This window comes from Catharus ustulatus, chromosome 8 (genome assembly GCF_009819885.2).
Source record: "Catharus ustulatus isolate bCatUst1 chromosome 8, bCatUst1.pri.v2, whole genome shotgun sequence".
Classification (NCBI taxonomy): domain Eukaryota; kingdom Metazoa; phylum Chordata; class Aves; order Passeriformes; family Turdidae; genus Catharus; species Catharus ustulatus.
This window is the reverse complement of record NC_046228.1, coordinates 15,491,627-15,514,923: the sequence shown is the minus strand read 5'-3', so window position 1 is coordinate 15,514,923 and position 23,297 is coordinate 15,491,627. Positions and strand designations below refer to the sequence as shown.

Genomic DNA, 23,297 nt, shown 5'->3' with positions numbered 1-23,297 from the left:
ATTCTCACTAAATTTTATTGAAATAGCTTTTAACCCCCTCCCCAAGCCCTAAGCTATGTGTATTCCACAGGACTGTTTAAGATGTTTATGAAGGTGGGTCCTGGTGCAAATGGCACTGCAATGAACATGCTAGAAATTATGTTCTTTGCTCACTTTCAACTTGTTCAACATCTCAGTGTAAGCACACAAAATAATTGTTCCTGTTAAGGTAGATCTCTAGGTATCAGATTCTAAGGTTCCATTATGCTAAATTAAGAAGTGAAATAATAAAAAACCCATTAAACTGCCAATTGTTTTCCATTATTGCTGCGTAAATTCTAAACTGTCTTCTATTACCATCTGGTGGTCACATTAAGTTACTTAGAGGCATTGTAGTCCTTGATGCACAACATCAGAAGTTGTCTGAGGTATGCAAATTGTAGCAGGCATGAAAGACTGAACTAGATCTTTATTGATGAAATACTACTGCATGATAATACACAATATTCTGCCTAAATATGTAGGGTGCTGCTTTTTGATTTTAAGAACTAGTAATAAGTGACCCTACTTAACCCCACACTGTTTCTATTACTGCTATTTTTTATTTTTCTTTTAAACCAGTATTGTGCATTTCTCTTGACAACATACTCAGCAACACACATACCTAAGGAAAGTGCATGTACAATTCCCAAAACTTTTAAAGCCAAACTAAGAAAAGCAGCATTACACTAAAAATTAATAAATCTACCATTTAATTGTGTATACAGCTGAAATGAGCTTATCAAGAGAAATTTTATTTTAACATTAAATTAGAAAATTGCTAACACAAGGTCCAATTTTGTTCAGTTTACTTATAAAGGGTGTACCTTCTCTTATCTGCTATGGACCCAACACCTACAAAACCAGTTATTCATTCAGCATTTACTAAGCCAGAAGTCTGGACTTTGCAGCTGGTGAAAATGTGGAAAGGACAGTTCACATACTCTACATACTTATGGCTCAAACTTACCTCAAGAGGCATCAGTCTAATGAGTGTGGCAAAGCACTGAGTGGCCATAAAACGTACACTGTTTGTCTGATCACTCATTCTTCCCAGAACTGGAACCACTAGAAGAACAATGTATGGAACAATACCAACATCCAGCTGCTCCATTACACCTGGAGTGGTTATTAAGGAAATAGTTTGTAACAGCTCAAGTTTGTCTGATAAATACACACCCAGGAGATTTCACACTCAGTATGTAAGAGTCATTAATTGTTACACTTGGGTGAATGAGATTTCTAAGTAACAAAGCAATGGAAAAGCAGGGAAATCTGATCTACCCAATCACAGTGAGGCAGCAAAGTGCATGGTTTGAGAAACTGAATTACCTCCACCAAAATGTCACTTGGTAGATAAAATAAGGGCAATGGAAATGAAAGTTTCTTCTGTTTCTTTCCACAGGAGAAAAAACAGCTTAGTATTTTATTTCATTCCTCCTCCCATTTTTCAGGCAATTGTTTTTGTTCACCCAGATGAAACAGCAGCAAAGAAGTTTCTGCACTTTTGAATACACAAGCAAGGATACATGCAAGCGCTTCAATTGCACCTTCTTGTTTGGTGTTGTCATCTATTGCTCCCAGCCACGGTAGAACTTTCTCTAGAAAGATATTCATTGTTTCCATGGTTGCTATTTTGCTCATAACACCCACACACCGGGAAGCCATGTGTCTCACAGCAGTGCTGGGATGTTGAAGGCACATGTAAAGATGAGGCAAATGCTGTATCAACTGAATAAAAGAAAAAGGTGTGGGGAGTAAAGATTATTATGAATTATAAACAAATTCATTATTTTTTTTTTTTAACTAGAGTCTCAAAGTAACTTAAGAATGCTTAAAATGGTTCATTTGCAAGATGTAATTGCTTAAAACTATAAAATCATTTCAAAATAAAAAGGCAATTGGAACTGTAAACACATATTAAATACCCCAGTACAGATAAAATTCAGAGTAACAAAATATTTAGCATTTCAGTCAAAATGAAAACTAATGAAGCTCCTAGTTAGCAAGGAAGTGTTTCACACTGAAAATATAGTACTAAATACTCAGAACTTTTTATTTTAAAAAATAATTATTTCTTAAATACAGATACACAGATTTAAGAATTCCTTCCAGCTAGCAAATTCATTCAAGACTCATTCCCCTTGTGTTTAGGCAGCTTAAGTACTCATGCTGGGAATCTCACTAATTCTGTGTGACAAGGAAGATACCCAGAAGGAAATCTGCATCTCCCTAGCAGGGTATACACATCTCTTTGGTGTATGCACGTGTCTATTTTTTCATCAGTGCAGACACGCTTTTGGATGGGACACCTAAACAGACAGTCAGGTTTTTCCTAGTGTCAAAGTCCCTAAATTCCAGTTTTGCTGAACCAAGTTCAACCTCTTTAACATTCTGTAATTTTTTAAAAAACTGCACACAGTATTACCACCACCAAAAACAATAACTAAATACCACATTTATGTGCATAATATGTAAAATGCTTGTATTAAAGTCTTTCCATGGCATATGATAAATGCACTCAAAATCGCTTCAGTATTTTATTAAAATAAGTAAGAAACAATTCCACATGATTGTTCTCCATCTGCTCAGAATTCTATAGCCCTTCATTATATCCATCCTTTCCAGAGTTCTGGCCTACTTATTCCTTGCATGGCAGTTTTGTCATGTATTTTTGTCATCCTGTTGCCCTTCTGTGTCTCTTACAGAGCTACTATACTTCTGAAATAGAGTACTGCAGATACGCTAGTACTGAAAATTGTTAGATGCAGACATAAGGACGAGTTTCTTGTCCCGTTTCTTACTTTTTTTGTAACCAGTACTTTACTGGTACTTTCACAGAACTATCCCAACTCCAGGACTCTCTCCTGAGTAGAAACAGACAGTTCAGAGAAAGAAACAGCTTTTTAAAAGATCAAATCTAGTCTACTTGGGGATAAACTGAGGTCTCCATAATTTTTGCATTCTCTGCACAGGCAGCCTTTCTGACAACCTTTAGCCTGGTACAGAGTAGTATGGCAATAAACTGACTTTATTACTACCATTCTGCCTCTACCCTGGCCACACAAAACAGAAAAACATCTAAAAAAGAATAACAAGGACTTAAACCACTAGCAACAAAGAGACTGAAGTGTTTCACGCAAGAGGTGATTACCAGAGGATGTAGTTGAGTATCCATTGAAGCTGCTGTTGTTTCAAAAACCTGCAAGGAATTCACCAGTTCCTGAGCAGGAGCATCTCCTTTTTCCAGTAATGACTTTCGGTCTGGTAAAAACAGAAAAGGTGTTCAGTTTAAGACTGACATACTGGCTCCAGCCTGCCACCCCTCCCAACTTAAATCAGAAGTGCAATTACCAAAATTATTTATGTGAATGTTGTTCCTTAACGAACCAACCATAGCATCCCAGAGATGTGGCAATCCTGTTGCCATTTCAGCACCAAAATGTTTAGCTATAGTAGATAAGGCAAATTCAGCTCCTCTTCTCTGTACAACATAAGGTTTCTGAGCCTAGAATTAAACAATTCAACAAAGTACATTTAATGGCAATTATTGTAAAGGGTGACCTCTCATTACATAGGCATTCAATTCTGATTATGTTTATACCTACCTACGACATATTCACCAATAGGTTTTTTCCCAAGTTAATTACTTTATTCTTTACTTTTATTCTTTGTAAAAAAACAAAAGTCTTTCGTAGTCAAATTATTTAAAGCCTACAAATTTGAGATTTGGCCTTCGCTGATAGTGTTCTATTTCAACAAGATGTTTACAAATGGTTCCAGTGCCAGAACCTCAGATACTGCCAATACAGTGACACCAAGAACACTACTATACAAGAAAACTTACAATACTTGATTTTTTATTTATCCCCCTTCTCTTGCTCCCACCATCTCTGGCAAGCAGAATTAATAAAAACCTAATAATTAAGAACAAAATCCACAACACTGCTTAGGAGCTCACAGTCCTGCCTAGAATCTAATCAAAACATGCTGAAGTTTGAAATTAATAGGAGAGTTTAGAACATCAAGTATGGAAGCCACACAGACATGCTGTTCCACACAGTCAGATTTCAAATGCTGGTTTGAATGCTTCAGAGGCATTCAGCAGGCATTGAGATGAATCAGAACTAACATGGGCAGGACACAGCTCATGTCCTCTTGTTTGTTCCACACTTAGTGGAAATCCATCTGTATGAGCTTACATTGACATTCATATTCTATAGTAAATATAACATTTCAGGAGTTATTAATGTTCTTAATGACAAACATTTAAAACATCAAACATAAGCTGCTTGCAACACAAAACCTCCTGTTTTGTGATGCAAAACCCTGCCCCAGCCCTACTAAAATGGTATGAACTGCAGTGAATTCCTTTGTAAGGAAAGTAATAGAAAGGAGGGGTGGATGTGAAGTTGTAAATTCAAGCTTTTGAAATGTACCTCATCAAGTTCTGTAGGAATGCTTCCACTGCTGCCTGTGGGGAGATCTGCAATAGGGGCTTTTGGAGCTTTTGGAGTAGGACCTCGCCGACTTGTGATGGCAAAAGCAGCTTTCTGATGCCTGTACAGTGTAATTATTCCCCTGTGCTTAGTGACTGTGTGCTGCATCCCATCTTTATCGGAGTTGGGCCCTAAAAGAAAAGGCAGAACAGCTGACAACAATTTAAGCTGCAGTTTAAACACAAAGGGGGAAGTGAGAGCTACCTACAAGTCATCTGCTGATTGTGCTTTTAAAAAACCCTTAATTTTTTCCACCCTTGAGGACGATGGCACTTCAGTACAGAGAAGAGTTACAGTGCTATAAGCACATTACAGACTTGGAATGAAGAGTTCAGCGTGCAAACTGCCAGAAATTATAATTCAGCAAGAAGCACAGGTAACACAGCAATCAAATATAAAACATTTGTACAATTTTATTTAATGACGTTTTCTAAATATTTCTAAAGTTTCCACCAGTTTATTTTCTGTGTCCTTTAAAACAGTTCAGTACTTCTGTCAAGATACAATAAAGATGCCATTAATAATCTTTGGATTTGTTGATGTTTCTATTTGTACTAAGAGCTTCACTTTCAATCAGATATGAATGTTTTTCTGTTCTGAGATAAAGAGTAAAACATACAACAGTCAAACCTTAAAGCAGGTTAGAATCTTTGAGAGTATTGAGATTTTAATTGGGTTAATCTGGGTTGCTCATTCAATCCATACATTTTCAATAATGGACAGCCATTTAAAGAAACCAGAATTATTGCATGCATAGAATTATTTATTTTGAACACTGTCCTCTTCTTTTTATCTTATGATTAGCCTATGGAATATAACACAAGCCACATTTTTGACAGGCTACTGTAATTTCCATTTTTACTCAATAACATCTGTAAGTGAAACGTGATCATAACTGGATAATAACCAAACAAGAGCCAATACCTGGAAATTGGAATTAAAGTGTTTTATAGATCCATATAGACATATAGATATAAAATAATACACATTGGTGGTACACAGTTTAAAATACCTAAATTAAATAATTAGTAATAAATACTCAGATGCTGGCATTTTAAAAATCAATGAAAACAAGCCTCACTCAAATACTCATTTCAAAATCTCAGAAATAAGCAGATATATTAAGAATCCTGGCAGTCTTAGATGTCATACCTACCTTTGGAGTTTTCCTGGCTACTCTGAGGCTGTGCAGGACATGCTGCCAGTGGGGTAAGGTGTGGATCCACACACAGGGAGTTGCAGAGATTTTTTATAATCTTTGAATTGGGACAAGGAGACCTTGTTGTACACTGCTGAAGTAACTTTGCTATACATGAAGCCACATAGTTTTGTACAAGTGTATTCTCCTCTTTTTTGATAGCTTCCATTAAGGGTTTTATAACAGGATTTAGTTTTTCTGGAAGTTGCTGCAAGTTCACAACTGCACACGCAGCAAAGGTATGGACTCGCAGATGCAACACTTGCCATTCTTGATTTGTTTCTGTAACAGTCATTTGGACTTGCTGCCTTTTACTGTCCAACTGTTGCAAAACTTTAGGATTCAAAGTAAAGGATGATGTCACCTCATTGAAAACAGAGGTAACCTAAGGGAAAGGAAAAAAAGAAAAAAATGTTTAATTTACTATAAAACAGGATATCCTCATGGCACAACATGAGTCACTTGACCACATATCACCAGTAACAGGAAATACTCCAAAATGTAGTTTCTGGGAATCCTGAACTGCAGATCAAAGAGAAAAATCAGGTACATCATAGACATTTAAAGTCTAGATTTCCAAAGCTACAAGAGCAGTTTATGTACTCCTGCAAATTTAGACTGTCCCATATCTGTCAGTTCTACCCAGACATTCTGGAAATATGTAAGCATGTGACAGATCAGCAAAGCAGAATGTGAATAACAAGAATCCAGAAAGGATGTGCAAGGTCCTGTGAATGAGCAAGCTGTTTCTCAGCTGATTCTCTTTTGAGGAAAGAGACTGGGATAAAAATCTAAGAAAAAAGCACAACAAAGTAGTTGCAGAACCTTCTATATCCTTTCCCACTCACAACTGGTTGACTATTGTTGCTTAAATCTTTCACTAGAAAAAGATTAAAACCAGATTAAAAGGTATGGGGCAAGAAGGGAAGAGGTCTAGAATTTATATAATTTATTTACAGGTCTTCTGACAATGGCTTTGAAGCCTGCTTTGTTTTCTTGTGCATAGATTTCAATAGTGAATCCACACCTGGGATCAGAACACTCGGTTTTATTCTCCCATTAAATATGTACCTTGTATTGCACTTGATTTTTGTTAGACTGTAAACACACCTCAGGGAAACAGTAAGAATCTTCACACATTCCTTTTCATGAGATATGCAAAGGTCACCACGTTATTTCTCCAAGTTACTGTCTATGTAATAATTATGCTGAAGGTGTATTTCAAGACAAGTACAGATTTGGAGCAAAGGCAAGCATGCTTCTACTTACCAGCTCATTAGCTTGATCTATTGTGAATACACTGCAGTTTACTCTGTTTCCAATGTCAATGTGTGCATCAGCTAACAATGAGATGAGTTGTTTACATTCATTTTGCATTCGTGTAAAAGGAACAGCAATTTCATCGTAATAGAGATGTTCAGAAAGGACCCCAAGCAAACGAGGTTGAACACAAATAGCCACAGTTGTACACTCCTGCAATAGGAAAATACAATTTGCATTTCTGAATAATCACAATTTCTTTTGCTCAGTCTTGGGCAGTTCAATCTAGCTTCAAAAATCCAGTTTCCAGAGGGACTATTAACATTCACAACCCAGAATATTAAAGATAAAGGACTAGGAACAAAAAGTCTGCCAGTAGAAATGATAGTGAGTAGAGAAAAGACAGTTATCTTAACAAGAATCACTGACCTTACATAAAAGGCATCTTGAGAATAGACTTACTTGTAGAAAAGATGTGAGCATATTTACTGATTCATAGTTGTGACAGCTGGCATTTATCTACTAAGTTCTGTATTCCTCCACTGCCTAACGATCAAGATTTTAGTATTTAGATGTATAAACACCATTTTAGCTTACCTACAGAAATCTTATTTCAAGCTAAGTACCACAGAACAAGCAGTGCATTGAGATAGTAAGTAAAATTTATTTTTGCTACAGACACATCCTACCTTTTGCAAGGCTGCCCACTCACAGATTACTAATGCAACACTAATCCTCTGCAAGGCAGATTTAGAATTCAAGTGGAAGAGCAGTAGCTGAGCTAATGATTCAGCTGGCTTTATTTCTTGAGTAACAGTATTTACACCTGGGTCACAAATGCAGCAACAAAGTGCTCCCAGCAACCTGACAAGATGAAAAAGAACAGTCACTTCAATGTTATAATTACTCTGCAATCAATGATTCAAAATGAATATGCCAAAATAGTAATTAGATTTTGGCAACACCACTATATATTATGAAAAAAAATACATGGCTTTTAAGTATTTTTTTCATATTTCCAGTAAACTGACTTTGCTGCCATCATCCGAGCACGCATGACAACATAATCCCTGGTTGCTGGATCTTCTGCAATGCTGTCTGCCCCAGCAATGTATTCCTGAATCACTTCCTTATTCTGGCTTTGACTTTGACGCAGTTTAGCACCTGCTTTTTCCTGTGGAGTAAAGGAAAGGTTGAAAGTGTGTTTTTAATGAAAAGATTAATTAATAATCCATAACAATACAAATAATCACCACACCATTAAAAAGCTGGACTAAGAACACTTCCTGGGTAACAGATTTCTTAAAGTAGTCAATGTTTGTAAATCACCTGTTCACTAGTAGCATTCTGTAGTGCAGTTAAATGTATGCTACATTCCTTCACTATAATATTAAGGTTAATGCTCAATACACAGCCAATAAAAGGAAAAAGGAAAGTTCTCTCGGCATGTTTCCAGAAATAATGCAATGCTTTTGGATTTAACTCAATCCTGCAAACAGATGGCTTTATATGTCTATATTTACATGGCTCTAAAGTACCCATGTAGAGAACGCTACACAGAAGAATTTAATTCTCATGGATAATCTGACAAGAACCCTTTTGCTCTACAGACTTGAGGCTTGTAAGACAGTTTACATTTGGAACTGTAGAAAAGCACCACCACTTCCCTCTAACACCCTCAGAATGCGTTTCATATACAGCTAAGCAAATTCCTGCTTTTCCTCAGAACAGTCAGTGAGGCCACATTTTACTTACTTTGGATCTGGTTTTTACTTCTAGCAACATGTTTAAGTCAATGGGTAAATGAGATGGCTGCATCATTAAGCAGAGCCAGGCTCCCATCCATGGACAAGCAGCTGCAACAACATACTGTACAGATGCCTTGTTTAATAGTTCCAGCCACACCTTGGGAAAGAACCACGGTAGAAATCATGACAAATTTGTACATGGTCTACATAAGATCATACACATGCTGAAAAACTGCAGGAGCACTAGTCTGCTCTACAGTAAAGCATCACACAGGGCAATTGCAAAGTGTTTAACATGAACACACTATTCTTCATCTGCACAGAAGTACAGAGGATGTGAAAGAGCAGGATACACAAGCACTACATCTGTGTGGTAAGTCATGCAAATACCTTGTGAATAAGATCCAGAATTTCTTGGTTGCTTTCTAAGATACAAAACTGAAATATGTGCCTCAACATGTCTTGCAGAATCGGAGTCAGCCATGTGGAAGAACTCTGAAACAAGGATACCATATGACCAAGCATATTCCAATATGCATCACAGTAAGACATTAATAACTCTAATTCTTACCTGGTCTTGAGTAGACAACAGTGTGAATAATGTTTCCAGTGCTGCTTTTCGCACAGAAGATATCGTGTGATGCAAGAACGGCCACACACGAGGGACCAAGACTGTCAGGGATTGCTGAATACTACAGGAAAGGGAGATGGAGAGGCAGTGCCAGGGATAGAAACACACACACAGAGTTAATTTTCATTATTCTCATTTTATCCAAAAGAAAGCTTTAAGAAAGGAAAGTATTGCATATATTCGGTGATTTTAAGTGAAGGATCAACTTATTACAGCTTATATATTTAAAACAGTTTGAGTTGGTATCTTATTTCAGGAGAATAGTGGTTTGGGATTTTTTAACTGGTATAGAGAACTAGTCAGTTCAAGCATATATTTTCACCATGTTTTTTCCCAGATTATACTTCAGGCTTTGTTCAACTGTTTAGAAAAAACAAGGGGCTGTTTCTGTTCTGTAGTTGCTATTAAGCAGTTAAACTTCACAAATAACTAAAATCAAGCTTGCATCTTTTTTGCATAAGCTGGTATGTCAGCTGATGCAAGTAGTACATGCTGAATTAAACACTGCATTAGTAACAAAACTTCATTCTTTATTTTGGATTTGGGCAGCCACCAGCTTCAGCAGCGCCAATCATATAGAGTAAGAAAAATCAAATGTGTACAGCATCTACCTTAAGTGTACATGTGTATTAAGAAAAATTTAGTGTACTAAGATGTGGTTCCTTTAATTTGTCAGAGTCCCAAAGAGATCGCAACTGTCATCAACCAGTCATGGAGTTACTGGTTGGACTATTAATGTGAATTTATGTTGGTAGCTTATTTCAGAACTGTTCCAATAGTAAAGTTATACAGGTTCATGAATGTGTTTTCATATACACAGTTTGGTCTCATTTGGAGTTTGTCTGTTCCTTGTTAACAAACAAGATGTTTGTGGGCAGGACCACCATGTGAGTGGAGCAAATATCTTTTACTAAAACACCCAAGATGTATGGAGAGAGACAGAAGGGAGAAAAAAAGTCACATATAAACCACATCTAGTACACTTCTTAATTCCTCTGTTGCATTTCACTAACTTAATAGAAATAGAAGCACTGCTGTAACCTCCACTTTATGGACAAACCAGAATAGAAATAAAATACTGAGTTAAATTAATCATCTCCTTGGTACGCAATTTGAAATAAACAGAATTAAAAATTCCAATTTGACAGTAAGTGGACACTCAGACCTGCAATTCTGAAGCAATACTAATTGAAAAGTTACCTGCATTTGCGGACCTGAGGGTAAGTCAGAAGGGATGAAAGAAGGATCATGATACTGTTTGTGGAAGCTGTCAAGTCATCCAACTCCAGAAGTGCATCCCACAAGGTATTAAGAATAAAAGGCACCTATACAAATAAGCAGAGGACGTTTATCATGAAAAAAAAAAAAACCAACAAAATCAGTGCTGCCTCTAAGGATCATTTTCTTCACTTAGACCAAAAGTGAATTTAAAACAGTTCAGTCACCTTCTGAGATTGAAGCTGGACCAGGCTTTCCACTACTGGTACTAAAGATGCTGCAGCAACAGCTCGGACATCATCATCCAGATCTTGCAGACCTTCAATTATTGCAGGTAATACTTTAGGCAATAAAGTGTTGATCATGTCCTGCCAAAAAGATCAAAAGTATTTTTAAACCAAAAAAGCTTATAAAGATACAATCAACTAAGATGTACTCTATGTGTGTGAATGGACCTGATTGTTTCAAAGGGGTGCTACAGGTCCAAGACCGTAGCCTAAATATTTTGTTACCATTCATGAAATTAAACATAGGTTATAAACTTGATCAACTCTAAGTGGTTGGTTTCAGTATAAACAAAGCTCAGTGTCTGCAGAATACCACCACAGATAGCCTAAACTTCTTGTAACACTCTGCTCTTACCTCACATGAGAGTATCACCAAGACCAGGCAGGCATATCCTCTATGATGTCTTCTGAAGCACAGTTAGCACTGCATACTTGCAGCATGGATACAAAAGTGCAGTCACATCTCACATCTCAACAGGACTGCAGTACAGGCAAGCTTGCTTTATCACACCTATCTACTGCTCAGCCATGTCCTCTACTTTGGGCAGAGATTTTTGATCTAAAGTTCTGTACAATTTGTCATGAGAGCTATTACCTGACGTACTGCCAAAGCATACTTTATTCCTAGGAGACCACCATGTCTCACTTCCCACTGTTCCTGTGTAAGCAGCTTCAGGAGAACGTCCACAGTTTTATGAACACCGGTTTCATTCATGTGTTTCAATACTACTCCCAAAGTCTGAGCACAAGTCTCACGTACTGGTGCCACTACCTAGGAAAAAGTAAACAACAAAACAGATACTTCTGCATGAAATTTGACTTAAAGAGTCAGATGACCAAACTGCTATACAAACAATGTGAAGTTTATGTATCAGCAATAGGCACATGCAGTAGCACCACACAAGGCACAGCCAAGCTGCTGCAGTGTTATCTCCTGCAGAAGCCTGCTGATCTACCTGTTCCTGCAAAGGTAACTTAAACTTACTTCATCTGAAACGAAGTCTCCAAATCTGTCTAGTGCAAACACACAAAGAAGTCTAATAACCAAGTCTTCTAGCCATTCCTGATGCTGCTGAATCATCTGTAAGAACAGAAAAGTTGAACACCTTGACTACATTTATTCATAAAGTATTTCTGATATTCTTACTTTAGCTGGTATTTGTAGAAGACATGACAACAAGTGTTCTCATTGACTCAATGTTCTCTTGCAGAGACAGTCCAGGCCAGGTAGTCAGCAATAATTCAACCCACCTGGATCATTACAAACATCATAACCTGGTTGTTCTCTTCTCTAAAAACACACTACTTTTATCAAAAGGCTAGTGTCCTGCTTTCAGCTGGGACAGTCAGCTTTTTTAATTAGTACCTGGTACAGTGCTGTGTTCTAGAGTCAGTATAAGAAAAATAGTGAAACCACACTGATGTTTTGGTTGTTGCTACATTATCAACACTTTATTATATATATACACATTATATATATATTTTTATATATATATTGTATTATGCTCACTTTCCATAAATAGTTAAGAAATGGTTTAAAGCATTTTATTGTTGCAGACTGTGTTACTATTATCCAGCCATCTCCATGAAACAAATACTATTCTACAGGGAAGCAAGAAGAGAGAGAAGGTTTTGCTTTCCCTATTTACAAAGTATGCTGAAATACACTGATTTACATCTCATTCTTCAACTCTCTAATCCACAAGCTCTTCCAGCTGCTTCTACAGCAGGGGAATCAGCAGGAATCTAGATAAAATCCACTATTAGTAAACAAGCTATTACTGTCAAGATATTTTTAAAAAATTGATCTCCTTTTAAATAGGCTATTTTAATTCCTTTTCTCATAATAAAGAGAGCAGGTTGATAGAGTCCTCTTACTATTTAAGCAAGTAGAGTTAGATGGTCTGAGACACTACTGGTTATATAATCAACTTGTAAATATTCAGCACAGCCTTACCAGGACTTGAAAACAATCTATGCTAATATGAAAGCTAATGTTTAATAACTTTATACACAACTAACATATTAATGGTTAATTATCCAGTAGTATTGGGTTCTGCATAGGCCTTTTAAAAACAAATGTTTTGTCAGTGCAAACAGTGATGTCATCCAGATGGCTCTGAGCAGAAAAGTCTTTACATTCCTCCACATCACACACCTGTTGGAGTCTCTTTTCTAAACTTCATTTAAGTAAAATACTAAGTCTACATAACTAGAAACTTACCTCCTCTAAAGAGCTATCTCCCATTTTACCACCACTTTTACCATGAGCTTTAAGTATCTCTCTCAGTCCAGTACCTGCACCATGCCGAACCTAGGAAAGTGAAATAAAAAGACAGTTTTAAAATACTAGGGAACAGAAGCAAAACCCAATGTTGGAAATTTGAAAAAATACCACCATATTCTTAACAGAGATATTTTAAGAGCTGCAGAATCAGCACTACTTAGACTTGTGAGAATTATTAGATCAAATCACTTATTAAAATATTCACCTATCCAAAAATCAATCTCCTTTTGCCCAAGTATTGCCTGCTTATAAACAGAAGCAATTAAGAACTGCTTCTTTTTCCTAATACATTATGATATTTGCAGTAATGCAGCCAGCATTCATTTACTTTTACCTCACTATCCTATATGGAACTAGTTGTCAAAGAAGTTTGAAGACATTACTGTTTTTATTAAGTTCATAAGCTAAAGTAAATCAATATTATTATAGTTTCAAGCACTTCATGTTTAATATTTTTCTATAACTCACTGTATTTCTTAAACAGAGTTTGGATCATCACTGAGTAGTCTGCAGTCTGCAAAACAAATTTCTGGGAATTACTATTCTGCATAACTTACAAACCTGCCTTGCTTGACTAGATTTTAGAAATATGTGAATAAGTAAAATGGGAAAGCAAATTACAGGCACTTGCATGTTCTCATAAACACAAACAGTTGAACAGACTAGGAAGAGTTCTGGAAATAATAAAAGACCAGTAGAAACATGTGCTAAAAACACCAGTTTCTGGTATTTTTGATAGCTAACTGGACTGGTAATCAGCTTCTCAAGGAAAGCTCACTTAAAAGATATGTAGAATGGCAAAAGCAGAGTTTTGAACCAGGTTCTCATTGAGAGGTCTTTACATAAGTTAGAAAAGAATTAACTCTTTTTTTTTTTTTTTTAAGAAGAGCTCATATACATGCTTGTTGCTATCAGATAATTGCTGCATTTCATTTCATGGCAGTAATAACTAGAACTGATGATTTGGTAGCTCCTCCCTTTTTCAGAATATCTTACATGGAATGCAAGTATACATGGCCTCTATGTAAAGCTCAGTGGCTGCTGCTTAAAGCTATAAGCAAGCAAATACAAAACAGCCAGAGAGTCTATTATTAAAATCCTAACTGCTCATACACCAACAGTTTATTTGGTCCAAGATGGCTTATGAGCTAGGTTTTACAAGTCAAAAGGAGAATCTGATAGTTAATGTCTCGGCTCCTGCAAACACAAACCAGCAAGACACAAATGTATAAAGGAAATACTAGCAGGATTCATCCTACCTGACTTCAACTGCCTGTGTGGCAAGCAGCCTGAAGTAGTCACCCAGGTGACCTCTAGACATTGCAAGATGCTTCCAGAGAGTCACATACAATTTGAGGCAGGTCAGCCTGTTTTTCCCCAGAACATACTGTAATAGTGATTCTGTATTGCTCTACTTCCGTTATTAAGATGTATGTGCCTTATTTCAAATGTACTAAGAAAGCTGTGAGAATGTCCACATACCAGAAGACAAGTAGACCTGGCCCTCAACTGCAAACAGTCTGCTTTCAAATAAGGTGAGACTTTTTAGCTCAGATGCAGTGATGTGTCACACAAATATAATTTTTCTTTTTCTGGGACCAAAATAATTGTGCTGGCTGCATATGAGCCATCTCTGTGTTTCCAAGTTTGAGAGCAAGTTGGCTCTGCCCATACTGACATCACCAAGACTGTGCTACAGATACACATAAGGATGTTAGAGTTGCTGTTAATATTTAACCCTTCAAAAGATGAACTTAAAATTAAATTAGTTGACAATCATTATTTCTACCTTCTGCACAAGGAAGTTAGATCATTATCAGCTACTTCATATTTTTACCTGAAATTTCTACCAAAGTTTGTGGAAAATTGTATAAGGACTGAATAAAAAGGTGAGTAGAACCATTCTGAATCTTGGAAAAAAGCAAACACAGAGCTTTTGTAGTTACTAAAGGACTGATTCCCATTCTTTTTCTACTAGCTTACCATTAGACAAACATGCCACTGTTGCCAACAACAGATTCACATAATATTCCTCAAAGTCTTGATGAATCCAAGCTTGTTTTAATTGCTTGATCTTTTTATCCTTAGATTGATGTGATTTTATTTTGCTTGAATTTCAATACTCCCATAATTTTCACTTATATAATGATGGCTTTTCATAGCTTTCCCACTCTGCAGAAGTATACATTACACATCTGGTTTCCATTTCCCTTTAAATGAGTCTTAAAAAACATTCAAGTTTGCTAAAAGCAAATTTGTCTCGGCTATGTAATCTGTATGCATAAATGATTTAACTTTTGATATCTGGCAAAATTCTCTTAAGTTCTCCACATACAGTGTTTGCATTTCTGTTAAAGCCCTTTTTAAAAAACTTATAGTTCCACCTTAAATAGTGCATGTGTCTTACCTCCCAAGAAGGGTTAAAGAGATCATTGCACACCTCTTCACAAAAGCTTTCCAGAGGCCATTCATTTGCCTAAATCCATAAAAAATTATTAAGTATGAGATTAAAATAAAAAGGAATCATGAACACTTCTTACATTGCTGTCTTTGCATACTTAAATGGCATACAGAAACCCCCAAAAGCTTAAGATACTTTTCTTCATTACTAGGCCGAATTGAAAAAAAAACATCTTCCCTAGCTCAGAAACTTCACTGATTAGCACTGGATCTCTTAGGAAGTTTATGAAGTTTCTGTTAACAGTGTAACCTCATCTCTACAGGAATTAATTTTTATGTTCTGGAATTCATCTTTCCTTTAGAAATCATGCTGAGGAAGAAAATTAAGCAAAGTTTCTTATTCTACCTAGTGATCCTTTAAATTTATGAACTTTGCCTTTAAAGAACATAATATACAAGTCTCAGTTTGAAAACACACTACATAATGAAATTGGGCAAATGAATCCAGCAATAAACAGTGCCCTTTTCCTTTTCCAAACACATTTCACTTTTTGAAAACCAAAGCATATTCACTATCCCAAAATTTCCTACAAGGAAACTGACATTGCTGTGGAAAGGAATTTTTATTATCAATACTAAGTTCACATCACATCCACAGAGCAACTGAAAGACGCCAGCAACCAGCAGCTATTCAGCCTGTAGTTATTAATATTTCAGATTAGTTTTCCAAACATTTTTATGCAAATAAAAATTTAATTACTGAACTATAACTGGAAAATTATTTTTGTAGGATACAGACTTATCTAGATAAAAATCTTCTCAAACGAATTTCATGCACCATTTATATTCTATTTACCATTTCTTAATTTTTAGCTTCTCAGTCTTTTGAAACAAATGCAGTTTTTTCCAAGACTAAGGTAATTGTTTTAATCTTCAACTATTAGAGATAAAACTTAATTCTAAATTAAGCCTAATTAAAGTACAGCAAAGATTAAATAAGCATTTGGATCAAATTATTTGTGGCTTGCTGTAATCCTACCATATAAGTGTTAAGCACAGTTTGCCAGTTTAATACCCAGGTCTGACACCTGTAGCCACCTACTCGTGTTAATTTGGGTCACAAACTGCTACCAAAGGATTAAATGTGTTTTCTTCCTCAATGCTGTAACACAGTTAGAAGCTCACTTGCTTCATTATGTATAAAAGTAAGCAGGCCACAACATTATTCCATTTCCCTGAATGCTAATATGACTTAAGAATTTGGGCACATGAAGGAATTTTGCTTCAAATTACTGTGCTAAAAACTGAATGACCATTCCTGCTAACAGCAGAACAACACATCATACCTCTTCCTGAGTATTTTCTACCAATGTTTTTGAGTCTGTGACAGGTTGGTTGATGACAACATTTCCAACTTTTCTTCTCTTTTCTTCCGGTTCCCCATCAGTGCTATCATTGCTGTGAAGGAGTAAGTATATGTTTATGAACTGCAAGTATGCTTTAAGGGAATTACATCTATAACTGAAGTCTTCAGACACCATAAAGTATGGCAAGAATACAAAACAAAGAGGTTTAACACTGAAATCTGCAAGATAGGTAAGTTTCCATGTAAAAACAAAACATGCAGTGAGTAGGCAGCAGAATGCTGTCCCAAATTCACAATCAGTCTCAGATTTTTTCCAAGAAACTCAGCAATTCCTAAATAAGATCAAGAATTTTGTTCACCACTGGATGACCACTAGAACATGGCAGATACAATTTCCAATGTGTGCTGTGTTCCTCACTGTAATTTATAGTAGCATATTATTGTATCCTAAATTTTTAGGTTGTTCATCTTCTTAAGATCCCCCATTTTCATGCATTATTCTCAAGTCATGTTTAATAAGAGGGATAAATCACACATTTCAGCTGTAGCATCCCATTATGTCAAGATGCCTCTGAATCCTCAACAAAGCTCTCCTGGGAACAAGCACTGCACGAAAACTTTCCACCATCAGCACAATTAGCACATAAGAGATTTAAGATACAAAGATTGTAGGAAGTTTCTCAACAGATAAATCAAATCGCAATCTCAGCTTAACTGAAATAAAAGAAAACCAGTTCACTATTATACCTCTTCTCATTAGCTTCCACTGCATCTCTGGATCTTTGCTTTGCAAATAGCTTAGCCATTCTTTTGGCTTTATTCTTTTGTCTACTGCTCATACCAGCTCGGAATTCTGAGTCAATTAACTCAGCAGCCTGAAGAGTCTGAAAGAAAAGTCATTCATTGTCAATTCTTTTTACAATGAAGTCCTGAAAAATTCTCAAACCCACAATGCTCTCAACTTCCCCAACCCTCCATTTCAAACGTTTCAGCAGTCTGACATCAAGTACTAACAAGCAACTATGGGATGTAAGAGCTCAGGAGGCCAAAGCATACCACATTAGATGCCAATCATCTTATTTAAAATACAAATATTATAACCACAGAAGCTCAAATAAAGCAAACCCACTGTATTATTCCTTGCAGTGAAACAGCCCAAGGTTTTACCTACAGGTTGTTTGTTTACTAGTAAAACTGAAGAAGGAGAATAGTCCAAATCTTCATCATTGAACAGATCCTCAGTATTCATTCCAATTGCAGCACCCATATCTAAGCCAAGTTTCTTTTGCAGCAGTTTCCTCTGTCGTGCTATCCTCTCTTTAGGATCAATTTCACCTTAAAAAGGTATTTTAAAAGAAGATGTGTCAGATTTCCAACCAAATATTTTACTGATGACTTACTCAATGTACATAACAAAGCCAAAATTTACTGATTAAATTGTACTTGACTAATATAATCTTCTAAAACAGATCACCCTGATACTCTTTTCTGCTACTATGACTACACAAGTACTTCAACTGTAATCAAGGCAAGGTTCATTTTGGAAATTAACAGATGCCTCAAGAACGTGTGACGTTCCAACACTAACTATAGAACACCTAGACTTTGGGAGCAACTACATTTATATAGAAAAATAAAAGATTTTAGTGCTCAAGTAGAATAAACCCTCCAAACAACCCAAAACTTCAGCTTGTAGGGCTGTCAGATGTCACTCTTTACATGCACAGTACAGAAACCAGTCAGGAGGGGTTGGTTTTTTCTTGTTTTGGTTTGTCAGTGTTGTGGTGGTCTGGTTTGGTTTTTTTGGGTTTTTTTTTCAATTATCAGCACAAACTTTTAAGTAGATGACCAATATGGGCATGATTTTGGGGTGTATTCTAGGTTGAGTAGTAACTAGTAGTTATTATTATCTATACCAGTACTTTTTTCTAAACTGCATTTAACTGACAAGCAAATACAAGCAACTTCTATTCTTTATGAAATATTTTTCCTTTCTAATATCTTAGGAATAATTGTCAAAGACTGCTAATTCTAAATATTAAGTTACATTATGTCCATTCATGTTGTCTACATACCTGAAAAGGGAAGCTGCTATAAAATACAGAAGAGAAAGCAGACTGTACATTTTTGCATGAGTTAAAAAGCAGCAACTAATGATTTTTGTTTCATTTTCTTATTTTTTGATATTTCTTATTTATTTTCATTCTTGAAGTTTTTAATGTGCAATCATGTGACACTGGAATAAATATAAGGCTTCTATGAACTGAAGTGTTGGGTTTCATTAGACGAGGTGAAACATATACATCACTTTATTAATCTAGCTTAAAAAATAGCAAGCAATAAATTAGCAACCAGGTTGGAGAGACAGGACATTGCTCGAGTTTCAGCAGCCACAGGTTCTGCTCCTTGCTGAGCTACTGATCTTCTGTGTACCCTGCACAGAACTCACCACACAGAAACACAGAAATCAGGGAACACAGTCAGATTCTTATCAACAGCATCATTTAATTTGGTGCAGAAACTGATAGATGGTCTGGGATTAAGAACAGGGAAGTACAGTAATAACAGTAATAACAAAAATACCTTAGATTAAAATAATTCAGTACCACTACACTGACAAACCAACTCTCAGCTTAAAAATTACAGAAAAATATTATACAAGTCACTTAAAACAAAAAACATCATACAGGCACTGGTATTTCATCTTCCAACTTTGGCAGTCCTATCACAGTATTTTTCATGCAATCGTTCTATACTTGAAACCTTCAAGCTTTTAAATAAGCCACACACATCCTACTTCTGTACGTGGGAACACTGTTTAGAACGAGAAGTGATAGTGCCTTTTAAAAAAGTCTTCAGAAATCTTGGATGCTTTTTCAGGTTTCCACCCCTTCTTCCCCACTGTACACACAGTAATGTTGTTATGGCAAGAACCCAAACAAACAATACACCCTGCCCCCCCCCACCCCCGAAATTGTGTTACTTGAGGATGAAAATACAAACCACTTCTGCTAGGGAATATTTTCTGTCATTATTTCTGAGAATCCATGGATGACTAGATCCATAATGCTGCCACAACAAACTTTTTGATATCAGTAAGTTTTCTTGTCTGCAAGTAAAATACAGATACCTGATTTATCATCTTGGACTTCAAATTCTGCACCAGCAGATCCAAGAAGAGACGCACCATGTTTCAACAGCCGACATATATCAAATCTGTCAAAACGCAACCGATCTGTTGAAGGTGAATCTTCATTAGGACTTTCTGAGCCTGGTTCTAGGTAGTAAAAAAAAAATAATATTAAGGACAATGTGATGAAATTTTTGTTCAAAATTCTGGCAGAAGATTAAGGAAAAGCAAGAGATAGTATCTCTTCTCCAAAGAATCATCAGACATACAGCATTTTGATTCACAAAGTATAAAGGCTCCATTTTCACAAAGATAGACTGAAATAGGTCACTAAATGTACCTGAATAGAAAAAAAGTTTTTCCCTTGATAAATTTAGCTTTTTTAAATCTTGGACACTGACCTACCAGCAGACTTTCTCTGTACACACAGGGCCAGTTTACAGTTTTGAACTGCACATGGCTCACAAACAGTATCACAAGAGGCCAAAAACACTGCTGCATATCCCTACCAGCCAAGCACCTAAAGTAGGGAAGCTGGAGAGTGGTCTAAACAGTTGTGGGAGAAAGGGCTGCTGACACCTAGCTGTGAGCTCTTCTCAAACAGTTTTCTCAAACACACAATTATTTTTTTAAATTTCATTAACAATCTGATAGGCAGATGTGCAAGAACTGGACAATGCATTTAAAAGGCTGCTGTACGCTTAAGACTAGCAGGTTACCCAATTTCCATGTACAAAAGGCATGCTAGAAGTAATCCTTGAACTAGACAAGTGAAATGAACTTCTGTCCTTGCTAAGACAGAGTATAAAACAGCAGAGTCCCCCACCTGTAGTAGAAGGGGCTGGAACTAGATGATCTTTAAGGTTCTTCCCAATCCAAACTATTCTGTGATTCTGTAACTACATTATTAAGTATATGGATAAATAGGATTTACTGGGAAAGAGAATTGCTCTGGAAAAAAACACCTTTCAATAACCTGGTTATCAATGTCCTTAAAGAGCTGCAACAAGTATATAGAGGGCATTCAGTGAACATAATACATTTAAAAGCTTTTGGCAAGGATTCATATGAAAGAATAAATCAAAAGAACCAGGTTAGCAGAGAGCTGGGAAGAACATCCTTTTACAAAGTGAAAGATAGAAGTTAGTTCTGGAGTCCTTTGAGGATCAGTGTTGGTACCAATTATTTAATCAACGAAAAAGACATTCACTAACGCACTCTTGTCCAAGCACACAGGTAACACTAAGCTCTTTTGGGTAGCCTGTGGCACCAAGGAATCCAAAGAGGATTCTCAGAACAGACCAATGGGCAAATAAGTACATAAGGTATAAAAATGAATAACCTAAACCATGCCTACAAAATACTGCATTCAATAAAAATCTTGGAGGCATTTCTGACAGCCTTCTGTATTCATCTGTTTATTGAGCAGCGAAAGCCAGAGCAGACACCAAAGTACTGGGTCTCACCAGAAAGGACACTTTTGACAGCACAAAGCACATCATTTTGTCACTAGGTGTAAATTTCAGTACTCTAGAGATGTAGGTAGACTGTGTGGAGTTCTGTGCATCTCAAGGATGACACGAGTAAGAGAAGAGAAAGTGCAGAGAAAAACGAAGTTATTTAAAAGACAAAGCAGCTGCCTTGCGAGGAAAGACTGAAGAGACTGCAATCTTCAATATGAAGAGAAGTCGTTGGAGAAGAGCAAATATGGTTTACAAAAATAAAGACAATGGACAAAGAAAATGCAGAATTTGCTTGTCAAATTCAAAGCCAACAGAACTGGGAGGCACCAACTGAAACAAATATGAGATCATCTCAAACAGATGTGAGTTTCATTGTTGCTATTTTAGGGAGTGTGTGCATGTTTTTAAACAAGTCAGTGAATTTCTGCGACCTGTGTCACAAAGTTGTGAACACGGACAGTACCAATGGATTTGGACAAAATCACTTAGTCCATTTCTCAGCAATTAAGGAAACTAACATCCCAAACATGATTATTTCAGATGAAAAGAAACAGAACAGACTTGAGCAAGCTGCCCTTTCACCTCCCCCAGAAAGGTGCTTTTATTAAAGGAAGAGTGAAGAAAAGAGTTTCTGCAAACTATCATGACAAAGTTGATTGGTTAAGCATTCTACCATTTTACTAGCTACTCCTTTTGTTTATAAAAGCTTTATGAGGGGGCAAAGCACAAGCACAGAAATTCTGGAAGAAATAAAGGTCAGAACATCTAAAGCCAAAGAGGTCTACTTACAGTCCTACTTCACAGCCTCACAGAATAGTCTAAGTTGGAAGGGACCCAGAAGGATCATCAAGTGCAGCTCTTAAGTGAGTGGCCCATGCAGGGACTGAACCCATGACCTTGGTGGTATTAGCACTCTGCTCCAAACAACTTACATGCAAATAAAAGTCAATACTCATAATAAAAAACCAAATGACACAAATGGTTTGAAAAGTCTCCTACCACAAATAGTTTGCATAAGATAAACAATGAGTTATACACAACTTATTTAAGGAGCACCTTGTTTTGATCTTGGAGTTGGATTCCATTCAGGTACATTTTTCACTATTGCTTCGACAGCCTGGCCAGCTGCAATGCGAGTATCCCAATTCGTACTTCTTAAATACACTAACACCTTGAAGGAGAGATTAATAGGTAAATAAGTATTTGCCTAAAAGGTAGTTAAAAAAGAAAATCAATCAGTTGTTATGTTCCATTAAAAATACAATTACTTTAATGCAATGAATTAATACAATATTCAGAAAAAAAAACCCAAACAAAACAACAAGAAATGCCAGCAGCTTTCTCTGTATCGCTCACTGATTAGCAGAACACTTGCCAGAGCCAGATCTAAGACTTTGTAAGATATATTTAGTCCAATCAGTCAAACTGAAGCTTGATTTCCTCCAGGTACTGAACAAGGCTTGAGACACATTTTTATTTTTTTAGTTGGTTGGTTTGTTGCTGGCTTTTTTTCTACAAGGAAGCACTCAAAATTGATTAACAGACCTTAAAACCCTGAAGTTATTTAACCCAAGAAGAGATAAAACATGGGTCACTTGAAGCAATATATGCTCTTCTAAACTAATTTATCACTATGTCACACATCCAGAAAAACTATTTCTTTCTCTGAAAGCAGTTTGATATTCATGATTCCTTGGCCACTCTGTTGATAGCATCAGTTGTGAGAGCACCTGGTTCAGTAAGAACAGAACTGAGGTCACTGAGCCATCTCCACCTGTCAGAAGCAGACTAT

The 23,297-nt window shown here is 36.4% G+C and overlaps 1 protein-coding gene across 1 annotated transcript in view; it reads right to left on the bottom strand.

The window, feature by feature from the left end:
- Positions 1-23,297, bottom strand: part of BTAF1 (B-TFIID TATA-box binding protein associated factor 1) — a 43,249-nt gene that overhangs the window by 9,707 nt on the left and 10,245 nt on the right. Inside the window, exons 3-25 of the mRNA XM_033066159.2 lie at positions 22,562-22,676; positions 20,043-20,189; positions 18,084-18,247; positions 17,660-17,796; positions 16,893-17,004; positions 15,554-15,622; positions 13,084-13,173; positions 11,845-11,940; positions 11,455-11,631; positions 10,800-10,940; positions 10,555-10,679; positions 9,295-9,415; positions 9,114-9,218; positions 8,731-8,880; positions 8,007-8,149; positions 7,665-7,839; positions 6,985-7,188; positions 5,674-6,100; positions 4,458-4,648; positions 3,373-3,526; positions 3,173-3,282; positions 1,548-1,749; positions 989-1,137 (exon numbers count right to left, since the gene is read on the bottom strand). Of these exons, the coding sequence (XP_032922050.1) occupies positions 989-1,137; positions 1,548-1,749; positions 3,173-3,282; positions 3,373-3,526; positions 4,458-4,648; positions 5,674-6,100; positions 6,985-7,188; positions 7,665-7,839; positions 8,007-8,149; positions 8,731-8,880; positions 9,114-9,218; positions 9,295-9,415; positions 10,555-10,679; positions 10,800-10,940; positions 11,455-11,631; positions 11,845-11,940; positions 13,084-13,173; positions 15,554-15,622; positions 16,893-17,004; positions 17,660-17,796; positions 18,084-18,247; positions 20,043-20,189; positions 22,562-22,676 (3,504 nt within the window). The remainder of the gene's footprint in view (positions 1-988; positions 1,138-1,547; positions 1,750-3,172; positions 3,283-3,372; positions 3,527-4,457; positions 4,649-5,673; positions 6,101-6,984; positions 7,189-7,664; positions 7,840-8,006; positions 8,150-8,730; positions 8,881-9,113; positions 9,219-9,294; positions 9,416-10,554; positions 10,680-10,799; positions 10,941-11,454; positions 11,632-11,844; positions 11,941-13,083; positions 13,174-15,553; positions 15,623-16,892; positions 17,005-17,659; positions 17,797-18,083; positions 18,248-20,042; positions 20,190-22,561; positions 22,677-23,297) is intronic.